This window comes from Rosa chinensis, chromosome 5, assembly GCF_002994745.2.
Source record: "Rosa chinensis cultivar Old Blush chromosome 5, RchiOBHm-V2, whole genome shotgun sequence".
NCBI classification, from domain to species: Eukaryota; Viridiplantae; Streptophyta; class Magnoliopsida; order Rosales; family Rosaceae; genus Rosa; species Rosa chinensis.
This window is the reverse complement of record NC_037092.1, coordinates 7,051,431-7,071,600: the sequence shown is the minus strand read 5'-3', so window position 1 is coordinate 7,071,600 and position 20,170 is coordinate 7,051,431. Positions and strand designations below refer to the sequence as shown.

The 20,170-nt window shown below is 39.1% G+C and overlaps 4 protein-coding genes and 2 non-coding genes across 8 annotated transcripts; 1 reads left to right on the top strand and 5 right to left on the bottom strand.

Moving 5' to 3' along the window:
- Positions 1–1,185: 1,185 nt before the first annotated feature.
- Positions 1,186–2,624, bottom strand: LOC112202547 (heavy metal-associated isoprenylated plant protein 29). Its single transcript, XM_024343556.2, has 3 exons — positions 2,535–2,624; positions 2,261–2,336; positions 1,186–1,919 (listed from the first exon to the last, which is right to left on the bottom strand). The coding sequence occupies exons 1-3, from the start codon at positions 2,538–2,540 to the stop codon at positions 1,501–1,503; spliced, it is 501 nt and encodes a 166-aa protein (XP_024199324.1). The 5' UTR covers positions 2,541–2,624; the 3' UTR covers positions 1,186–1,500.
- A 9,262-nt stretch (positions 2,625–11,886) lies between these two features.
- LOC112203029 lies at positions 11,887–12,297 on the top strand. The gene has a single exon (XM_024344059.1). The coding sequence runs from the start codon at positions 11,887–11,889 to the stop codon at positions 12,295–12,297; it is 411 nt and encodes a 136-aa protein (XP_024199827.1).
- A 1,246-nt stretch (positions 12,298–13,543) lies between these two features.
- Positions 13,544–15,442, bottom strand: LOC112201821 (plant-specific TFIIB-related protein PTF2). Its single transcript, XM_024342741.2, has one exon. The coding sequence runs from the start codon at positions 15,359–15,361 to the stop codon at positions 13,805–13,807; it is 1,557 nt and encodes a 518-aa protein (XP_024198509.1). The 5' UTR covers positions 15,362–15,442; the 3' UTR covers positions 13,544–13,804.
- A 569-nt stretch (positions 15,443–16,011) lies between these two features.
- LOC112201822 (UBP1-associated protein 2C) lies at positions 16,012–19,379 on the bottom strand. 3 transcript variants are annotated; one of them, XM_040507297.1, is made up of 2 exons: positions 18,213–19,379; positions 16,012–16,298 (listed from the first exon to the last, which is right to left on the bottom strand). In XM_040507297.1, exon 1 carries the CDS (start codon positions 19,279–19,281, stop codon positions 18,214–18,216), a length of 1,068 nt encoding a protein of 355 aa, XP_040363231.1. In that variant the 5' UTR covers positions 19,282–19,379; the 3' UTR covers positions 16,012–16,298; position 18,213. The 3 variants fall into 3 exon arrangements, with proteins under 3 accessions (XP_040363231.1, XP_024198512.1, XP_024198510.1); XM_024342744.2 differs by having other exon boundaries at positions 16,030–17,176; XM_024342742.2 differs by having other exon boundaries at positions 16,030–17,135.
- On the bottom strand, positions 17,390–17,577 carry LOC112168571. Its single transcript, XR_002924332.1, has one exon. It is a non-coding gene; the product is annotated as a small nucleolar RNA snoR143 (small nucleolar RNA).
- LOC112168554 lies at positions 17,669–17,770 on the bottom strand. Its single transcript, XR_002924315.1, has one exon. It is a non-coding gene; the product is annotated as a small nucleolar RNA snoR103 (small nucleolar RNA).
- Positions 19,380–20,170: the final 791 nt, after the last annotated feature.

Below are 20,170 nucleotides of genomic sequence, written 5' to 3'. Positions count from 1 at the left end.
CACGTAAATGTAATCAGACAGCGCACTTATTATACAGAAACGCGTTTTGTAATGCAAGAACAATGTTTAATTTGAGAACGTGCCACAATGGCTGTGTCGTGTACTAAAAACTGATATATTCATCTAAATTGCTGATAAATTACAGTGACTATTTTCTTTTCAAAAAGAAAAAAAAAATTACCTTGAGAAGTACTTGCGAAAAAAAAGGATTGTCTGTTTGTGTATGATTTGTGGAGATGGGGTTCCATATAGGTGACCAATAAATAGACATGAGGTTTTGGCTTAGAAAGGAAAGGAAGAATTTGGTTCATTGTATGTGGAAGAAACGAGTCGAGCTTAACTAAAAGATAAAAACTCGAGTTATACTTGAGTGTATTCAACTCGTAAAGTTAATGAGATGTAGTATCTGATTATAAGATAGCGTTATTCAAGTTCTTGTCTAAAATATGTTTGTATACCTATTTCAAAGCGAAATACTCAGTGGAGAGGTTAGCGAGAAGATTAAATTGATGTCTCCTTGATTCGATCGAGGTTTTTAAATTTGTGTTGGATATGTTGCAACACTACGCATGATCATGACATAAAGGAGATGAATTTCACTAATTTTTCATGGTATGCGTATGAAGGTAGCACGTCACATGTGGGTTGAGCAGTTCAAATCAAAGTAGCGCCAAAGGGAAGAAATCACTGTAGTTGTTCGTTGGGTATAGGCAGGTGATCAGCTGCTACATACATATTACAAAAGCATATATACGCATGTATACTGCAATCTTATCCCCAAGAATTATTGGCTGGGCTAAGTTTTTGGCCCGCCTAACATGCCTAAAGGCTTCTTTCTTATCAGCTTCAAAATAAAGACATAAGAAAAAAACCTATCTATGAGCTTAGTGACAAGTTGACGACATATATATTGTCTTCATGCTTGGATAAGAAAACTACAGGATATATTAGTCCGTGGAGTGCATCGAATTATAGTTGGTCGAGTTTAGTAAAGGTGAATTTGTAATTGCGTGCAATGTATAATGTGATTGATTGTATAAGGAAAACGTCTCATTTCTTAGTCTATTCATTTATATTGTGATTACTTTATCAAATTAAAAGTATTGGTACATATCACGTGAGTTGCTTTCTAGTCGGGCAAAAAAAAAAAAAAATTCTCAGAAGAAACTCACTCAAATGCTGGACTAAATTGGAAAAACCAAAATTATATACATGCCACTTCATTTATTATTGATATACATGATAATTGATCACATCCTATTACAAAAGTAATGGAGAGACTTATGAGAGGCACACACTAAATAACGCGTGTGAATCACTCAGTAGTACACGCATGAATAATTGCATATATACAACAAAACTAAATAGGAAATCAACCACTTGAACCAGGGGCAGATTTAAGGTAGACAACTAGTCCCAAGTTGAATTTCTGTCATGAAAGAGCTCCATGTATATCATGAAAGAGACTACTAAATTTACCATAACATAAGACCTATGATGTCACATAATGGAACAGGCATGAGGGTTTTCATCACTGAACACAGCAGTGTCCTGCTCATTAAACATGGTGGAGTAAGGAGGAGGCTGATAATAGCCATGCTCCTTGCCACTGTAGCCATGCTTGTAGTAATTGTACGAATAAGACGAGTAATTGGGAATCGAATTGTAGGTGGTGATCTTGTGTTTACTTTGATGATCATGATGGTGGTGGTGGTGGTGGTGTTCGTGGCCATCGCGGGGTTGATGCTGCTGGTAGTACTGAACATTAAGGTTGTGTCCATATTCAGGGTTGTAAGGGTAAGGCCAAAGCTCAGCTGTCCTTCCAGTCCTCCTCACTGCCCTTAAAACCTTCTCTTGTTTAGCCCATCCCATGACAGTCACCTTCTGCATGTTTATATCCACGTCAATATCGTCTACTCCTGTAAAATCGATAGTTGCATACAAACAATATTAGATATATCACATTAACTAAATCCATCTTATTAGATATTGTTGGTCAGTTAATACATAAGTCTACGCCCATTCAGTTTGGTCTTGGTCTTTGATTAATCTTACTCCATCGTTAAGATTCTTAGTACTCGGATGCCATACCTCGGATTTTTTACACCTTTGAATCTAGTTATATCATAAAGATCTCAACATCCAGAGCTATAGAGCTAATTAATAACCATACTGTGAGCCACAGATCCATATGGTCGATAGGAATAAAGCTGATCTGAAAAGGGAAATAGCAAAAAGAGCATTTGCAAAGTAGTTATACCTTTAAGCTTTTTGAGAGCTTTCTTTATCTTGTTCTCACAGCCAGAACAGTCCATGTGCACTTGCATCTCTACAATCTGCAGAAAATTAACCAAAACACAAACAATAGTTCAGATGCAGTACAATTTCTGCTTTTAAAGCTCTAGCTTGCTGAGTGATCGTATATTTCGACCAAGAAACAATGTTATAACTTCAGCCGTAAGTAACAATTGCATAAACCAGAAGCATGCACTCTTTTTCATAATGCAGCTAGATAGGTTAAAGCAAGTACGTACCGTCATGTTTCGAAATAAGCGGATAGCTTTGGTGATCTCTTATGAAAACTACTGCTTGAAGAACCTTTGGCTCTAAGAATGAGAAACAAAACGAGACAGCCCTCTCTATTTATAGAGACAGGCAGTGGTAGCTGTTTCTCTCTCTTTAAAGCAAAGAGACGAAGATAATGACGGCAAAATAGGCTCTATGGCTGCTTACGCAAGATCGATAAGATAGAATATTATTCTAAACCGAGTAGTCCCCACAATTATCTTTCTTCGTTTTCTAGGTCTGGTCTGAAAGAAACAGGTTGGTTTAAAGGAAGAGCTACTAGTACTACGGTTTAGAAAGTGTGCAGCAAGTTCTAAGAACTTGAAGTGCAAGGAAATAAGATATGAAGCAGCAAGACTTAACCGTGTTGATTCAAATGTGTTAAGGAAATAACAATGAATTTTCTCCTGTGATTATGTAGTCACTCTAACATTTATATATGATTGGTCAACATATAGTTTGTTTGTGAACGGCATTGATTTTTTCAAGCTTGTTTTAGCCACTGTGTGAACGCTATTATTATCATCGTCATCAATAAAAACTTGTTAACTATGGTCATCATTGTGAAAAGTCATTATATATGTGCATGTATTCCATCATTTGAAGCTAGCTAGCTAGTCATGTTTTATGACGGATCTATATAAAGAGCAAGTTGACATACTAAAATTCTTGTGATATAACCGATTAGGTATTGACCCGGTAGTATTTCTCTTCACTATGTTCAATTATTGAGTTTTTTTTTTAGTTTAAATTCTTCCAGTAAATCCAAACAAATATGTTTATGTCATAAGGCATAACAGATGCATCATACATACTAATAATCAATAATGCTAGTGAATACCATCTCTTATAGTCTTACATGTTTATACATTATACATGTGCAATGTTTGTTGTTATGGTAATAATACATGTGCAAATTATTTGTTCTGCATAAATATGAGTCCAAGGGGCCAAGGGGAAATAATTTGCTTCTTTAATTGCATGTAGGGACTAGGGACTATTAGCAAAAACAAAATAAATGTAGGGACTATATATATCTCCTTAATAACAAATCACAATTTTGATACATGGAAAAAACAATTTATTTTCTCCAATAAGTTATTCATTTGTCAGATTAGTTTTTTTTTATTTTTTTTTATAGAATGAATTTTTTTTTATTCTAAGATACTAATATTACATAAGACGGAAATAATTGGTGGTGGACATAAACTTAGGTACCTAGATACCTCAATTCATTCTCCTCTCTAGCTAAGAACAACCTCAGTTTATTTGTCGGATTAGTTTAGTAAATAAACTGATAAGGGAAAGTCTCTCAGAAAATTGACTCGATCATATCTTTACAAAACCGAACAAGGTGCATGTTCAGTATAATAGCGTTTTTGTACCTCCAAATAGCTGGCCATGTTTCGAACTTACTAGTTAATATGATAAATTCCAATCTCATATGGTGCACATCGGTTAAGTAAACTCCAATGTCATGAGATCGACATCGATGTTGCCAACAATAAGTCAATAATTACTATGGTATACGTATACCTAGATACCTGTCAAAATCAGTATTGTAATTTAACAAAGCAGTACGTCGATCAAAACTCATTAACAGAAGCAAGTATCATTACAATAATAAACCCGCGAATCAAAGGCCAGTAGTGTAGTAGGAATCTTACAGATTCCAAAAGCAAAAAGACTTTACCTCCATCGGTCTCCATCTAGGGTTCTTTCCCAGGAAAATGCAGCCAGAATATTGTAAGCCTAGTTGCTTCTTTCCAGGTCCAATTTTCCAGTCAAATGCTCTTTAAAAAAGGAGGATATCCAATAGGGATAATAAAGATTTTCCCAAATTTTCATATGCAAGAGATAATTAACATAATTCCAGAACTACTTGCTCAGCAGCAGACGACTTTTAAAACCAACCCAGACTTTCAGGATTGAAGTACGTCGTGGACAAAGACTTAAAAACTTATGTTAACCACCATATAATTTTGTCATTATATATGCCTTCCTCCAGTGCACAACTTCAGTCTACTATCTCTACTTCATCTAATTAATTGCCACATTATCATGATAACAAGGACATGATCAGCTGTACACTTGTAATTATCCTATTAGGTTGAGGATGACTACCTAAAAAATGATCTAATGGTGTGAAAGAGAGAAATCTAATTAACATATTAAAGGGCAAAGAGCAGATTAAATATTTCATTTTGGAGTTCAACATATAGTTGGTGAAAAATGCCAAACAATTACACCAATGCTAGATTGCTAGCTAATGAGGAACTAGATTATAAAAATAGCACGAGACGTTGCTTCTATTTCTTTTTTTCTTTTTTTTTGAAAACGGGTGAAGACGTTGCTGTTACGAGTAGTGCTACATACACTAAAAAATTATACAGAAAACTAATACCAAATGATGTGGTATCCTAAGTGGCATATCATCACCTTCAATTGAATAATTTCTAGCAAATCTAATTATTTTCATTTTCAAATTAGCCTAAAAATGTAAAAAATAAAAATAATATAACATCTTTATCTGGAGAAGAGACGTATGTGGTGCAATACCTCTGCTTTCTTTCATATTGTTGCTTATGTGGTTCATCCAAGACAATGTCTATGCATATTGAGATTTGAATATATAAGCCATTGTGTTGTTGCCTCAATTAGTGGCGGATTCAACCGAAAGAACTTTACATGGATTAATAGTATGATAGCTAATCCAACGGTTGGTCACTTTTCAGTGGTGTTCAAATGGAAAAAGCCTTATTTACTCGCACATAGAGTACATAAGAGGACAGTGGAGGATGATAAAGATAGGGACAAAAATTGATCAAATCTTTTTCAATGACCCAGATGGATTCATGATTGAGATATGCAATTGTGAGAATCTCAAACTCGTTCCTGCAGGTTTCTTGGGCAAAATAAAACTGCCATTTGATAGGCATAATCCTCCTGTGGATATGGTCGACAATGGTACTGATGCCAAGTGAATTTAGGCTTTTCCTTTTGATGATCTGGTTGCGAAGTTGATAGGGTATGGTAGATTTTACTGGGTTTCAATTGTGCCTCTACGAGTCTCAAGAGATCTCTTCATATTCTTTCCCCCTGAGAAACAAAGATCTCTTCATATAGTTTTTTTTAGAGTAATAGTCAATCATTTTATTAATAATAAAAATAAGAATAAGAACGATTACAACTTATAGATGTAGAGAGACTACATCAAAATCAAAAATAATAGAAACAAAACTAGATGCAACAAGGCATCGGAAGTGAAACCTAGCGAGGATAGGAAGGGATGCTAAAAAGCATTTGATGAGGCACCGAGCAGACCCGGGGCTATGTAAACCGGTACTAATAGTATGGTCAACCATGCTTCCACACAAAAATATGTGTCGAATAGAGGGTAACCTTCTATTAAGGTAACCAACGGTAGTGTGACCAACCTTGCCCACTTCACGCAAATTAATACGTTGAGTAGAGAGAAGTCTTCTACCTAAGTAGCCGAAATTGCAATTCCAGAGTGTAGCAGAAAACGAAATCCACAAAAAGTCTCCTAGATCCCAAATGCGAATCCAACCAGAAAACAAGGCCCAAACACAGGCCCAGCTTGAGTAGCCCAAATAGAGAGGAGCCCAGGCCCACTGTTGGTCACCCAAAATTTCTCTGGGCACCCAGACCTGTTCTGCTGTCAACCTCAGTCGCTGCGCCGTCAGTCCTCGCCAGAGACCCCCTTCCCAGACCTGTGCTCTCCAATCAAAGCATCGCCGCTAGCTCCAGTGGTACTCGGATCCACCGACTGGAACCAAAGCCTGCCTGCCTCGATCGCCTTGCGACTCCTCGGAGACTGGGTTGAGGGCTTTATATCAGACGGAGCATATGGTGTTGACGAATCCGGAGTTGGAATCCCAGCACTTGTAATCATGGGGGAGCAGCGAATCGCGCCTAGCTTTACTGCCCCCGGACCAGATCTATCGAACAGACCCAGCTTCAGACGTGCCCTGCACGGTCGGAGTCTGTTCACAGCCGGTGCCGTGCCAACCCAGCAAGGCGGCACAACCCCATCTTCTCTCCTCCAACCATCATCAGATAGAGGTTAGGAGCAAAAAGTATTTTGCCGGGAAGCATGCTTGCCGCGGTTGATAAGTAGGCATGATAGAAGTCGTGCGCAAAGGTAACGACGCCGAGGACGGTGCCGGAAAGGTGCTCCACCGATGATGGAGGAAGGTACAGAGAGGCCAAAAGTGGCGCTCTCCCAACCCTAGCAGAGCGCTAGGAATTTTCATAGATGCAGTTGGGCTTCTGCAGACTTGGTTACCACTCTTCATTAGTTCTACTCGAATTGATAACGAGGCTATTCAATAAGACAAACACATTAATAATTAGATAATTGCATCCAACTAACAACAACCAGATGGTTATTCCTTATTCAAAGAAATTTGACAATTAAGAAGAACTTTCTAAGAGAATTCCTCTGAAACCAAAAACAAACAAAAAAAATTAAGAGAATTGTAGCCTAAAGAAACAAATCATCTTTAAGAGAAAACATCTCTTCATATACTTACGTTTTCTTGTCAATTTTCTATTTTAATTGTTGATTTTTATTTTAAATGAAAAAGAATGAAATAAGAAGACATACTATAAATTATTAGGATTAAGATGATGATGTGGCATGTGCCACGTCATTTAGTATAAGTTTTTTGTATAACTTTTTGGGATCTCAAGCATTTTCCAGTTGTTAATCACATTAAAAACAAAATCTAATGGTTAACATAATGGGCTTAAAATTATTCAATGTTTTTGAATCAGGAAAATTGTATATTCATCACAAGTCAGAATAAGCCGTTACATACAATTCCGCTGTCATTTAAGGCTATAGACAGACAAAAAGATATATAGCGGTAGTACCCACAAGTGGTACGTACAAATAGTCCTACTTATTATATATTTAAATACGTAAAGGTAGCGGAGACCCTCATTTGGTACTACTCCAGAGGCACTAGAGATACTTAGAGTGCACATAGAGGGATGAGCCTAGGACAAACACCCCAGCCCAAAGAGGAGTGACCCACAAGGCCCAACAAGGATGACTTGACCCAAGCCCAAATTTCATCTCAGCCTCCTTGGCTACACAAGGCACAGGTGCAGCTTCGCCGGATCCCACCACTGCATCCCAACGCCTCAACTCGCGTCACCATATCCCTCGCCGCCGTCGTCACCTCGCTACATGTCGCGCTGCCACTGTCAAAACACAGTGCCGAAGCCACGACTAGCCTCCCACGATGCCCGATGCGGTGTAGATCCACCGTCAAGCCCCACCATTATCGATGACATATTGTGTATAGATTCTCACCGAGTCCAAGCCGTCGTCTGGTACTCGCAGTCAAAACCATCAGCCAAACCTTGAGCCAACACCCCTCTCTCAGAGCTCCCGAGCAAGTAGCCTTCAATCACCGGTCCGGCAGCGGCTCATTCGCGGCGAGGAGACCCCCACCGACCTCGAGCACCGCTGGATAGGCAGAAAGATGCAAACCCTAGACCCTTGGAGCAGTCCAGGTTTTTTGGAGCAATCCTGGTTTTTTGGAGCAGAAGTTTATTTGTTTATCCTAAAATTATTCATTGCTTTTTAGTAAAGCCACGAGGGCGAAGTAATATATTCATCACAAGTCAGAATAAGCCGTTACATACCCTTCCGCTGTCATTTATAGATAGACAAGAAGCTAGTGGTAGTACCCATAAATGATACGTACATATAGTCCTACTCATTGTATATTCAAATACGTAGAGAAAGCGGATATCCTCCTTTGGTACTACGCCGGAGACGCTAGAAATATAGGTTCCTAATACAAGGAAATTATTGAATTTAGACAACACTAAAAGCATAGGTTGGGCCAAGGGCAAAGCCCTAGTCCAAATTGAAGGCCCAATGGGGTATCAAAGGAGAAAGCCCAAAAAAAAAACCCAAGGCCCAAAACATCATCATCTAGGTGCGTCTGCCCGTGCACCACCAGTCTGCCCTATTCGTGCCGCGACGACCCACGCTCCAACCAAGCCGCGCCTGCTCGACTACGATGCACCACCATCCACCACACATAGCCTACTTCCCCGCACACCTCTCCAGACTCGAAAGTAGCCGCCTGGATCCTCTAGGTCATCACCGCGGCAAGCTCCTCAGAACCACGCCGTCGCTCCCCATTAGAACCCCGCCACCACCCGGATCTGCAGAGCCCCGCCGAAGCATGCCATCCTTGCACAAAGCAAAACTCACACCCAACGATGTCGTCTGGAACCTCACCACCGCCACCCATCCAAAGCCCTGAGTGAATAGTAACTCCCTTCCGGTAGCGGCCCATTAACGGCGAGGCAAACCTCACCGATTTCAAGAGCCGCCAGATAAGTGAAATTCTGAAAACTGTAACCTAGGATATGCAGAGTTTTCTTGAGAGAGTTTTGCGAAGAAAAAAAAACAGAAAATATGTAATAGCAAAATTATTCAATGTTTGGTATAATTAAATTGTGATTTATTACAAGAAAAACCTATTAAAAATATAATCTAGCAGTTAGGCTGAGCCTTTGGTATAATTAAATTGTGATTTATTACAAGAAAAACTATTTTATTAATATAATAACGTCTGTCGGGCGTGGGGCTGAGCCTCCCAGTTAGGCTGGGTTCCAAACCCCTTTCAAAAAAAAAAAAAAATATAATCTAGCATGAGAAAAAAAGTTCAGAAATTTTTTTGGCACATGAAACTCTTTTTTTTTTCCTCCAAAGTGCTTAAAATCTGGAAAATCAATAAAAATAAACTATTCTAGATTTTTCAGATCTGTCTTCCTGAACTCATGGAACACCAAAATCTCAACCATATTTAGGGTAAAACAAGCATATTTATGTCATAAGCCCGTCATGGGTAAAACAAGATTCTTAGAAGTTGCGGCGACAGAACGCAAAAATTCCACCTGGTTTTATTTTTCTAATTTTTTACTTCGGAAATTTAAAAAAAAAAAAATTCGGGTCGAAATTTTTTGAGTTTCCAGACTTTGACAATAGCTTAGAAAACATGATTTGAGGGAGGAAAGATTCTAGCCAGAATAACAATGTCCAATTTTGACTAAAAAGAATTTGTGCTATAGTACACAATTTTGGGTGAATGGTTTTGGATTTTTTTTTTTGACAAAAAATTTTGAATTTGGTTCTTACAGAATTTTTTTTTCCCCTGCATAGAGCATGTTTTCTACAGTTCTTGTAGTGCATTATACCATGAGAATTGTATTTTTCACATGCCTTATACAAGTGTTCCTCGACAATTAACAAACAAGACTTATGAGTACAAATGCAAGTGAGTTTTGACCATGTCTTCAAAATTCCTCCAGAACAATACAAAACGAATGTTAACAGATAGTGCTCTTACCTAGTTTGTTTCTTCTTCTAGTTGCAGGACTAGTTTCGTTGCTTAATGATTCTCCAGATGTTGCTCACTGAAATATTGCCTAACTTCCTTCAAGAGATTTTTTTATGACGTCTTCGAAACTTCTTCTGCTAGACAGGTAAATGTAACTCTGTCATTCTTTTAACGTACAGCTTCAAACATCAGTCAAGAATAATGTTGTTGAAAACATCCACCAAAGATCTACTAGATGGAATCTCTACTTTGTTTGAGACGTCAAAGATTTGAAATATTAATACAATAATGTGCAGCAAGGAACATAGCTACATTTGAAAGATAAAGTTAATCACTAGGATACCAAAGTGCTAAAAATTGTAAAAATAATTTAAAAATATATATGTTCGAGATTTATGAGTTCCGTCATTTAGAACACCCTTTTTTTTTCTTTGTTTTTTTTCCAGTTGGAAATTTTCAATTCTATACTCATGATGAGATTATGGTACAACACATTTGAATAATAAGTGGTCCTACTCTTGACATGGTTTGACATGTATGAACGTGATGTGAGGGTACTGTAGCATGTCACCTTGTCAACTACAATAAGCTCATCATTTGTAGAGTATAACTTTTAAAATGTGTCTGAACTCACGGAACACCAAAATTTAGAACATATATTTTTTTACGAAATTTCTTGATTATTGAATTGGAAAAATCGTAGAAAACTAACGAGACAAAAATTCTTTCAAGAGTAGCACATTCTAAGAATCATGTTCCACCAGTGTTGAAATTAAGGTGTAAGAAAATTTTAAGAACAAAGGGGCTTAACATTATTGGCACGTTTGAAATTACTATGGGGCATTGGTAGCATTTTTGACGTCAAATCTTGTGTTCTTGAAATTCTCTTGTGCCATAAGCCCACTATTGGTAAAATATGATTTTTAGAATTTGTACAAGTGACAGAACGTAAATATTCTAAATAGTTTTATTTTTATGATTTTTCTAATTTATGCACTTTGAAAAATCATAAAAAAAGATCAAGTCAAGTTTTTTAAGTTTCGTCACTTTAACAATTGTTTCAAAAGCATGATTTGAGAGTGTGAAGATTTTGGTGAGAAAATAGAAACATGTGATTTTGACAAAAAAACGTGTGCCATAGTTTTAAGTGAGAAATCATTAGCTTTAACAAAATTTTTGTTTTTGGAACAAAGTTTTGGATTTGATTCCAAAGGAATTGGGACATCATTCTATGGCCAACCACATTTTTCCATGCACTTAGCCTCACTTCCGTCGACATTTCCATTCACCTCACACTTTCCATTGCAATTCTATTTAAGATTTCCATTCATCCAGAGTTTAGAACATACTTTTTTAAAGTTTCAGCCTTAGCTATTTCCCTAAAGCCGTTTTCTCAAAATTTTCAGTCTCTAGCTAAGCAATATTGAGTTGTTCTTTTATTAAAGAGAAGTATAGTGGTCATTGGTGCTCTCCTAGTTTAGGTCGGTATAAAAATTGAGTTACAAGAGTGTAATCCTTAACACAATGTAGATTTAATAGAAAAATATGACCTCTCTCAAAATATTCCAAATTAAACCAGCCCATTATCAGAATGCAACATTGTCTTGAATGAAGAACAGAAATGGAACCCAACAAAAGCAGCAAAATGGGGTGAAGACCACAACATGCCTAGTAGCTCTAGTAACTTTTTCAGTGAATTATAAAATAATGGTGCCAAAACAATCCACTCAAGACGTACAAATGAAGACAAGGCCGGAGAAGTAACGGCTAACACTGGAGATTAGTACAATGTCGATACCATTGGTTTCTCCATTCTACTTGTCTAAGGCATGTAGTGGAGTTTGTATAAATTGACCCCTCAACCCAGAAGTACCTACAATACAACTTCACTTCTTTACTTACAACTTTAAGGAAAACAAAGATATCAGACATGGCAGAGAAGGAAGGAGGAATCGTCAAGAAGGGCCACGAAGAGGGACTGGCATTGGCAACTGCACTTCTCCAAGAGTTTGAGCTTCCACTCGGACTTTTGCCCCTCTCTGATGTGATTGAAGTCGGTTTCGTGAGGAGCACTGGCTACATGTGGATTGTCCAGAAGAAGAAGGTTGAGCACAGCTTCAAGATCATCAGTAAGCTTGTGAGTTACGACACAGAAATTAAAGGATATGTTGAAAAGAAGAGGATTAAGAAGCTCAAGGGAGTGAAGGCCAAGGAGCTCATGTTGTGGCCTCCAGTCAGTGAAATCATTGCTGATGAGCAACCCACTGGAAAGATTCACTTCAAGAGCCTTGCTGGCATCACCAAAACTTTTCCAGCTGAGGCATTTGCTGCTGGTCAGTGATGCGTGTTGATCACCAAGCAAGCCAAGGTCCAGTAGCAGCCTACATTTCATCAGTTTAAGATTTCAATTTCCCCATTTGGGGAAGCCTATTTTGTCTTTTCTTTTTCCCTTCTGTTTCGTATGGCTTTGTCATGGTAAGGTTTCTGATCGTGGTATCCTACTAGAAAAATAAAAATGCAGTTGATGATATATACCAATGAAGTGGATTTTATGCCAAATGTGATTGCAGCATGCATGCATACTTATAATTTCCTAATTCCGTCCTTGATATTGTAAGATTCGTAAAAACAGATAGCCCATCTAATCACAAGATATCTACCAAGGTATCCAAATCTTACTTATTAATTTATTATTATTCCCACAAGAATCTAGCAAATGAAAAGTTCATGAAAATATAGGATTCATGTAATGGTCAGTTGGACACAGGCCACAAATAACGAACAATTACGTCTCTTCCCAAAACTCAAATGTCGAGAAAAGAGTTTCCAAAAAGTCTGGAAACTGCTTCAACTTGGGACATCAGTTCTGATTTAGATCTAACCACCACATAAGTTTCATATTGCAAGCAAAAGGGCAAAAATCCAGCAGTTGCAGTTAAAAAAAAAAAAAAAAAACATATATATATATATATATATATATCATTTACTGCACAATGTTCCACCACATTCACAAAAAACCTCGAAGTGACTTCACAATCAATAGAATGTATGCAAATAAAGGAATGTCGATCATCAACTGAATCATAACAACCAGATCAAATCATAGAATATTAGCCACAGAAAGGGAGCAGAGGAAGAGAATTGAATTTTACCGTGTCTGCTGAAGTGTTAAAGCATATTGAAGCTTACTTAAGTAATAGGCCTTATTAAAGCAGGCGGACTTGCAATGCATTCTGTGGTTTCGTTCAACCATGTTTAGCCTTCTGAGCTGATCATCCTACTCACAGAAGAAAGACAGAAACAAATGAGCTTTGCTTGGTCATAGAAACACTTCTGTACATCATACAAAGAGAGACTAATTTCATGTACACATGCCACAAAGACGAGAGGGAAGGGAGTAAAAATGTTCCAATGAAAACACTCGATCAGCCGGAATGTTGCAATGTGTATGAATGACTAATTAAACATTTTGGTCTATTTAGACCAATCTTGTTGGAGTCCTTCATGACCAATCCCCCACAAAATAAAAGCAATGAATAAACCAGGAAACATAGAAAAACAACATCTATGTAGGACAGATAAACATATGAGACACAAGAATTTCATTTATTAATAGGTGACTATGGAGAGAAATGAATCCTTTCTCGATAAATAACTTTTGAGACAAAAGAATGGTGCCTCATTACAAGGCCGTATGTGTTACATTGCAATTCTCAATTTCAAAAACATTGTAAGAACAAGTGGTGTGACAAATTTTAACAGCATCAGACAAAAATACTCTTCAATCATGCAGTTGCCAAGGCATGGAAGCATATTGCACCATTTTCAGTTTGACCATATCAGAAACCTTACACAACTCCCGAGTTAAATACATGTAAATCTAATAAGCTATTATACCACCCCTTCTCGATCTCTTCTTCCATTACTTGATGAAGGAGGAGGGTTTCAATAATTAAATCTTCCCAATCAAGAGTATGCCTTCTCTTTCTTTTTCTTCCAGTCTGTACATCTTCAGAAATGCAAGCATCTGAATGAGCATTTGATGGATGCATAATCTTATGAATTCGCTGTTTGGCAGCATTTATCCTTTCTCTCCTCCTCTTACAGGCCTTGAGACCCTTAACATAAGATGGCGGCATAGGATCCAACCCTACATCTTTCTCCAAAATATTCTTAAGCAGAAGCTTCTTGCTTAATTCCGACTTCCCATTCCACCACTCAGTGCAATCATGGGGATCAAAATACTGCCTCTCTTCTCTTTCATGAACTGTTCCAAACCCACCAGAGGACTTAAAACTCTCCATCTCATCTAAAAATTTCGAGTAAACCATGGCTAAGCATTCATGCGAAAGCTTCATCTTATCCATCCGCCGAGAATCATCAGAAACCTTCTTCAACTTTTCAACTTCTGTTGCAGCCTCATCTGCATCACAATTCCTCCCCAAACACTCACTGACCACATCTCTCAAATCAATCCCAACACCACCCTCGGAATGCTTCTTCCCTCCAGGCTCCGACATAGACTTCTTCTCCATATACTGAATCACCGTCGGCGCATGCCTGAGAACATTTTTAACCGTAACATCCTTCCCCCAAGGCAACACCTGTGCAGCCTTCACAAGCGCCTCTAAAAGCTCCCTATACCTCAACCTACAAGTATTAACAACAGCATTGACTTCCTTAGCACAATCCTGAATACTAACACCGCCGACTCCATTCAACTCTGCCACCAGAACCAAAATCGCCACCACCATCGGAAGCGGCCGGCGGCCAGTGGTCAAGAACCACTTAATAGCACATTGTATCAAAAAAATCCCCTGCTTCTTCATCCTCTCCCTCACACTCCCCCCTAAACTCCCAAACATCCTCGAATTCTGTAACGTCCTCTCATACAATCTCACAATATCAAACTCAGGGAAATCAGGTTTTTTCAACTCGAGAAAATCAACAACACGCATAATCATCCTACCAAGCTCGTAATCGTCGCAGCCGATCGTCGACGCGACCTCGGCGATCGGCATGGACTTGCTATCCCTCCTCATAGCAACATAAGCACAAGCACCGATCAAGACATTGAACCAGTTACCTTGGCCGAACTCACCTTCGGTGATCTTGGCGATCATGGCCTTGATCTCGTCGGCGCGGGACGGCGAGAGGTTGAGGCGGAGAGTGACGTCATCGATGAGGTTCTTGGCCTCGTAGATCTTGGTTTCGCGGTAGTGGTAGTCGGTGCCCTGGCCGGAGGTGCCGAGGCGGATGAAGGTGCCGGTGGGGCCGGAGACGCCGCCGTAGACGTCGACGAAGTTGTCGAAGTCTTGGAGGTGGCCGCAGTTGGAGCAGTAGAGGCGGCCGGAGACGTCGTCGGGGGTGAAGGAGTTGGAATTGCAGGAGACGCAGATGGGCATGGTTTTGGGAGATCTGAGGCGGAAATTGAGTTTAGGGATTTGGCGGTGGTGATTTGGGTTTTGAGAATTTAAAGGTTTGGGCTTTTTGGTATTTTATACCCGTTCGTAACCTAATTCCAATAGGAAAGGGCGAAACGGCGGCGGTCCTATTTATCATTTACATTGAAGTTCAACTCCTACAGGAAATGTTCTCAGATAAAAAACACCCACATTTTTTTTTTCCTGTTGTGAGATGTTATGCTCGTGACAATTGAAAGCTTTGTGAGTAATGACAAATTTCTTGATTACGAACTATTTCTTATTTCTCGATTACAAGTTCCGTGAGTGATTACAAATTTCTTGATTATTAAGTGAAGATTGATTTTGTTCTCCATACATTGCGCAATTTGATCATGATTCTGTCTGTTTCTGTGATTTATAGAATGATGCGACTTTGCTGTACAAATGATAATGTGATCAACTGCACAAGGTTAATGTAAAGCTGGCATTATTTGACCTGGAGGTGGATGTGTTGTTCAACATAAACTCTCATTTGCTCCAAAATAGAAAACAGAACTCTTCGTCAAAGTAAGATTATCAAGCTGTAAGGGCGCTTGCGATTATGATGGATATGTTGAATTAAAAACTATCATAAAAGAGAAATTGAAAAAAAAAGAAAAGGAGAGTGCTGTATAACAAATAACTTATACATCTGATTTCATTGACATTTTTTTCTTCTTCTGTGGGTTAAACTGACATCGAACTATTCTACAGGCTAACAGTTGCTCAAGTGAAGTCATATCTTGCAACGTTATCAAGGAGCAGAAAACTCCAGGAACAGTAGGTTAGCACTACTCAACCTGACAGTCAGTCATACAGATACAAGACTATATTCACAATTACAACTCGAGGCTTCTCTCCACCACAGAATATTTGTCACACCAAACTGGGATCCAAGCTTCAGGAGGGCCGATGCATGGTGCGATTCCACCAAGATGAAGCCATAAAGAACAGAGAAGGCAACTCAAAAACCATTAGTTAGCAGCCTGAGTCATGATATATGCACAAAAGCCAACAGAAACCACAAGCATAGCATGTAATACTTTCACATCTTTCTAGTTACAAAAATCAGAGTTCTATTGAAGGATAACTCTATGTTCAATTATACAACCATCTAAAATCGAAGCAAATGGAACAATTAACAATGTGAGGATTCAATCTATGTACTTAGGTGGTAACGAGTAGCAGAAGTGAATGTGAACTCATATGAATGCTTTTCTGCCATGAGTACAAGCAGTCCAACTTCTAGGGCAATGGGGGGGCATTGAAAATAGAATCCCTGTGGACTATATGTATATGTTTGTGTGTATAATAATTTATTTATGTATAATGTATGTATCATCTAGATAAAAAGGTACAAACTATGAAGCCTCTTGAAGAAACACATGAAATAACCATGTATCACATTTAAAAACATAAGAAATAAAATTAATAATAATGCAATAACCAATTACACAAAATAGGGGAAGTATTGTCATCTACTAAGAAAATATAAAAATAATAAAATCCCTACTCCAGTAAACCATGTAACACAAAAATCATACTATCCTTTCGAATAAGTTCTACATTTAGATCAAAATAGATCACAAAACAAAGCACAACTAGAGAAGCAGATGAAGTGAAGCAGCAACAGAATCACAGCAGTCCATATAATCAATCCAAAGATTCATTGTCTGCAATCATGAAATCACCATAACCATTTAAAGCATTTGCGCCCAAGAAGCTTCTCAAGGACCTGAACCAAATACCCATCACCGTTCAAACAAGTAATCAAATCTAAACAAACCAAAAGAGAAAACTTGTAAGATTGAAACAAAGAGGGGGGGAAAAAGAAAGAAAAACAAAAAGGAAAAGTTGATAGTGCATCTGCCAACTCAAATACTGCAAACACCTTGTAAAGCAGTGATCTTACTAACTAACAAAACCCATGATCTAAAAACTTCACACGCTTTTCAAAATACATTGATGAAACTTTTTCAAATAAAAAAAAAATGTGAGATGGAATCAGTAGACAGAACGGAAAAAATACACCGCCGTCTGTGGATACCCATCCCTACGGTTGTCTGGCCGCTGCCTAATTCACAGAGATGTAAACCAGGCATTCTATGTAAGCACTGTTGTATTTAAGAGAAAGTAGAAACAGAATCATTTCCTCTAAACAAACATGACAAGTGCATAAAAATAAAAAGAGAGACAGCACCTAATACCACTATATATAAGCAAATAGCACACAAGTTGACTTAAAAAATTGAATATATGGGGGTGATACAATGTCTGTAGGTCCTTTATGAGAAATCTATTCATTGATTGCCCACCTAAAGCCTACATATAACTGTTCGTCCATATTTACAGCAGGTACACTTACTAACTGTCCCACCAAGAATTAGGACATGTTGGAGTCACATATTGATAAAAAGAAGAGAGCAAAAAGCCCAAATTTTTTTCACTAATCGATATCATAACCTCTCCTACAAACCAAATATACCAAGTGTAGTCTTCTAAACTTCAGAAAAAACACATAAAACAAAGCAACTACACAAGGATGATGAACTTGACTACTTCAGAAAAAACACATAAAACAAGGATGATGAACTTGACTTCGTAGTGAAAGAAACAACAAATTGCAAGAAAACACAATTATAAGAACTTTTCTATTCAAGCTTGGCACTTTACAACACTAAATTTGTGACACCTTCTAGTACCACAATTGACAAGTTAAACTAATGAAGGTAAACTATCTATGATTGGGAAAAAGAAAAAAAAAACATAAACATAAACATAAACATAAACAGAAACAGAAAAGAAAGATTACCTCAGTAGTAAGGTGGCGGATACATTCCTCCAGGTGGTCCTCTTGGCATTGAGGGAGCCTGATGATGCTGTGGTGGAGGAACCCCATAGCGCGAACTGTCTGGATAGACTCCATGAGGCATTCCTACAGAATTTGGAGGCAACTGTGGGGGCACCCCATACTGACTGAAACTAGTATTGTACCTAGGAACCACTGGCTCATGCCCACCAGGATAACCCGGGTACTGCCCCGGCTGAGGCTGTGGCCTAAACATGCCCGGCTGCATTTGCTGCGGAGGAGGGACGCCGGAATTATCACCGGGAGGCCCTTGAGCGCCACCGTGTTTACCCTTCTTGTTATCCACAGCTAATTTGCAAGTCACATGATGACCATCAATGTTTTTCAAAGGCTCAATGAGAGCGGCCCTGGCACCTTCTTCGGTCTTGTACACGAAGAAAGCAAAGCCCTTTGATTTTCCGGTGGCCTTATCAAACCCTAGAGGACCTTCTTCAATCTCTCCGAAAGCCGAAAACGCAGACAACAATCTCTCGGAGGAGATATCAAACGGCACAGTCCCGACGTAAATCTTCCTCGCCGAGACATCGGCGCCACCGTTGCTGCTACTGAACGGCGCCGAATGTCCGGCGGCGGCGTACTGCGTGACGGTGACTCTGCCGTCGATCTTCTTGCTCGGTTCCTTGAGCGCAATTAGGGCTTCGTCGGCGTGCTTGAAGGTGACGAATCCGTAGCCCTTGGATTTTCCGGTGGCCTTGTCGAAGATGACGATGGCCTCGTCGAGGTCGCCGAAGGCGGAGAAGACGGAGCGGAGCGAATCGGTGGTGGTGTCGCCGCCGAGGCCACGGACGAAGAGCTTGCGGAGGGTGAGGTCACGGTTGGTGACGTGGCGGAGGGATTCGAGGACGTCGGGGTGGCGAACGACGGCGTTTTCGAGGATTTCGACGAGGTGGTCGTGGGACATGGGCTGGAGGAGTTTGCGGAAGTCGTCGGGGGTTAGGGTTGTGAATTGGGAAGGCGGGGCCGTCGAAACGTCGCCGTTCTCGTCCGTCTTCCGCTTCTTTGTGAAGTCCATGGTTGGTTTTTGGTTGTGTAAAGAAGAAGAGGTTTGGGAATTTGGGGAGGACTGTGGACTGAGACGAGTTTGTGTATAAAGTATAAACCCTAGGTTATGGATTGCACCACACTTTTATTTATAGGTGTGGGATGGTAAAGGACTAGTGGGCCTTGGGGTCTAATTGAGAGAGCCCACCAGACAGTACCTCAATCAGTTCATTAGGCCCAATATTTGGATCTTCTTCTTCCTCTTTTTGGTTACATGTGGTCTTAAGCCCAAGCAAAAGCAAAACGAAGGAAGTGTGTTTTTTTTTGGGAGTCAAAGGCTAGTATGGCAACCTTAGCCATGACCATTAATGAAACCATAGAATACAAAAGAAGGGGTGACATGCATTGTCCCGTTCGGCCACACTCATCACCCGCCAGAGGGACCAAAGGCTAATGCAGGCATGGAGGCGCAGCAGGACGAGCAAATTTTCTCTCTTAGGATTGTTCTCTATTCTCTATCAGCTTGCCCCTATCACAAGCCTCACAAAGCTATCCATATCATTGTGTTTTTGTTCATATGGAAGTTGTATGTCTCTATGATACATTAAGTAGGCTTAGTTCAATTCAGAGGTAGATTTAGTTCGATACAGAATTAGATTAGTTCGATATACAAATAGAGTAGTCCTAAACTAATCTATCAATATATGGAGCTAGTCTACTTGGTGTATCGCTATATTGATCGATATACAGTGGACGAACTGTAAAACGCATTAGAACTATATATCAGCAATATTTCTTAAGCTGATATATGTGAGATGTTTTGAGTCCAAATAGTAACACATATAAATACATAAAACCTGTAATCGAAAATTGGTTTTATGATAATGATCTGTTTTGAATTTGAAATTCAAATTGTATGG

Excerpts from the sequence above, each read along its gene's own strand:
- LOC112202547 (XM_024343556.2), bottom strand. Across the intron at positions 1,920-2,260 it reads AGCTCTCAAAAAGCTTAAAG|GAGTAGACGATATTGACGTG; the intron begins GTATAACTACTT and ends TCGATTTTACAG.
- LOC112203029 (XM_024344059.1), top strand. The coding sequence starts at position 11,887 with ATGGCAGAGAAGGAAGGAGGAATCGTCAAGAAGGGCCACGAAGAGGGA.
- LOC112201821 (XM_024342741.2), bottom strand. The coding sequence starts at position 15,361 with ATGCCCATCTGCGTCTCCTGCAATTCCAACTCCTTCACCCCCGACGAC.
- LOC112201822 (XM_040507297.1), bottom strand. The coding sequence starts at position 19,281 with ATGGACTTCACAAAGAAGCGGAAGACGGACGAGAACGGCGACGTTTCG.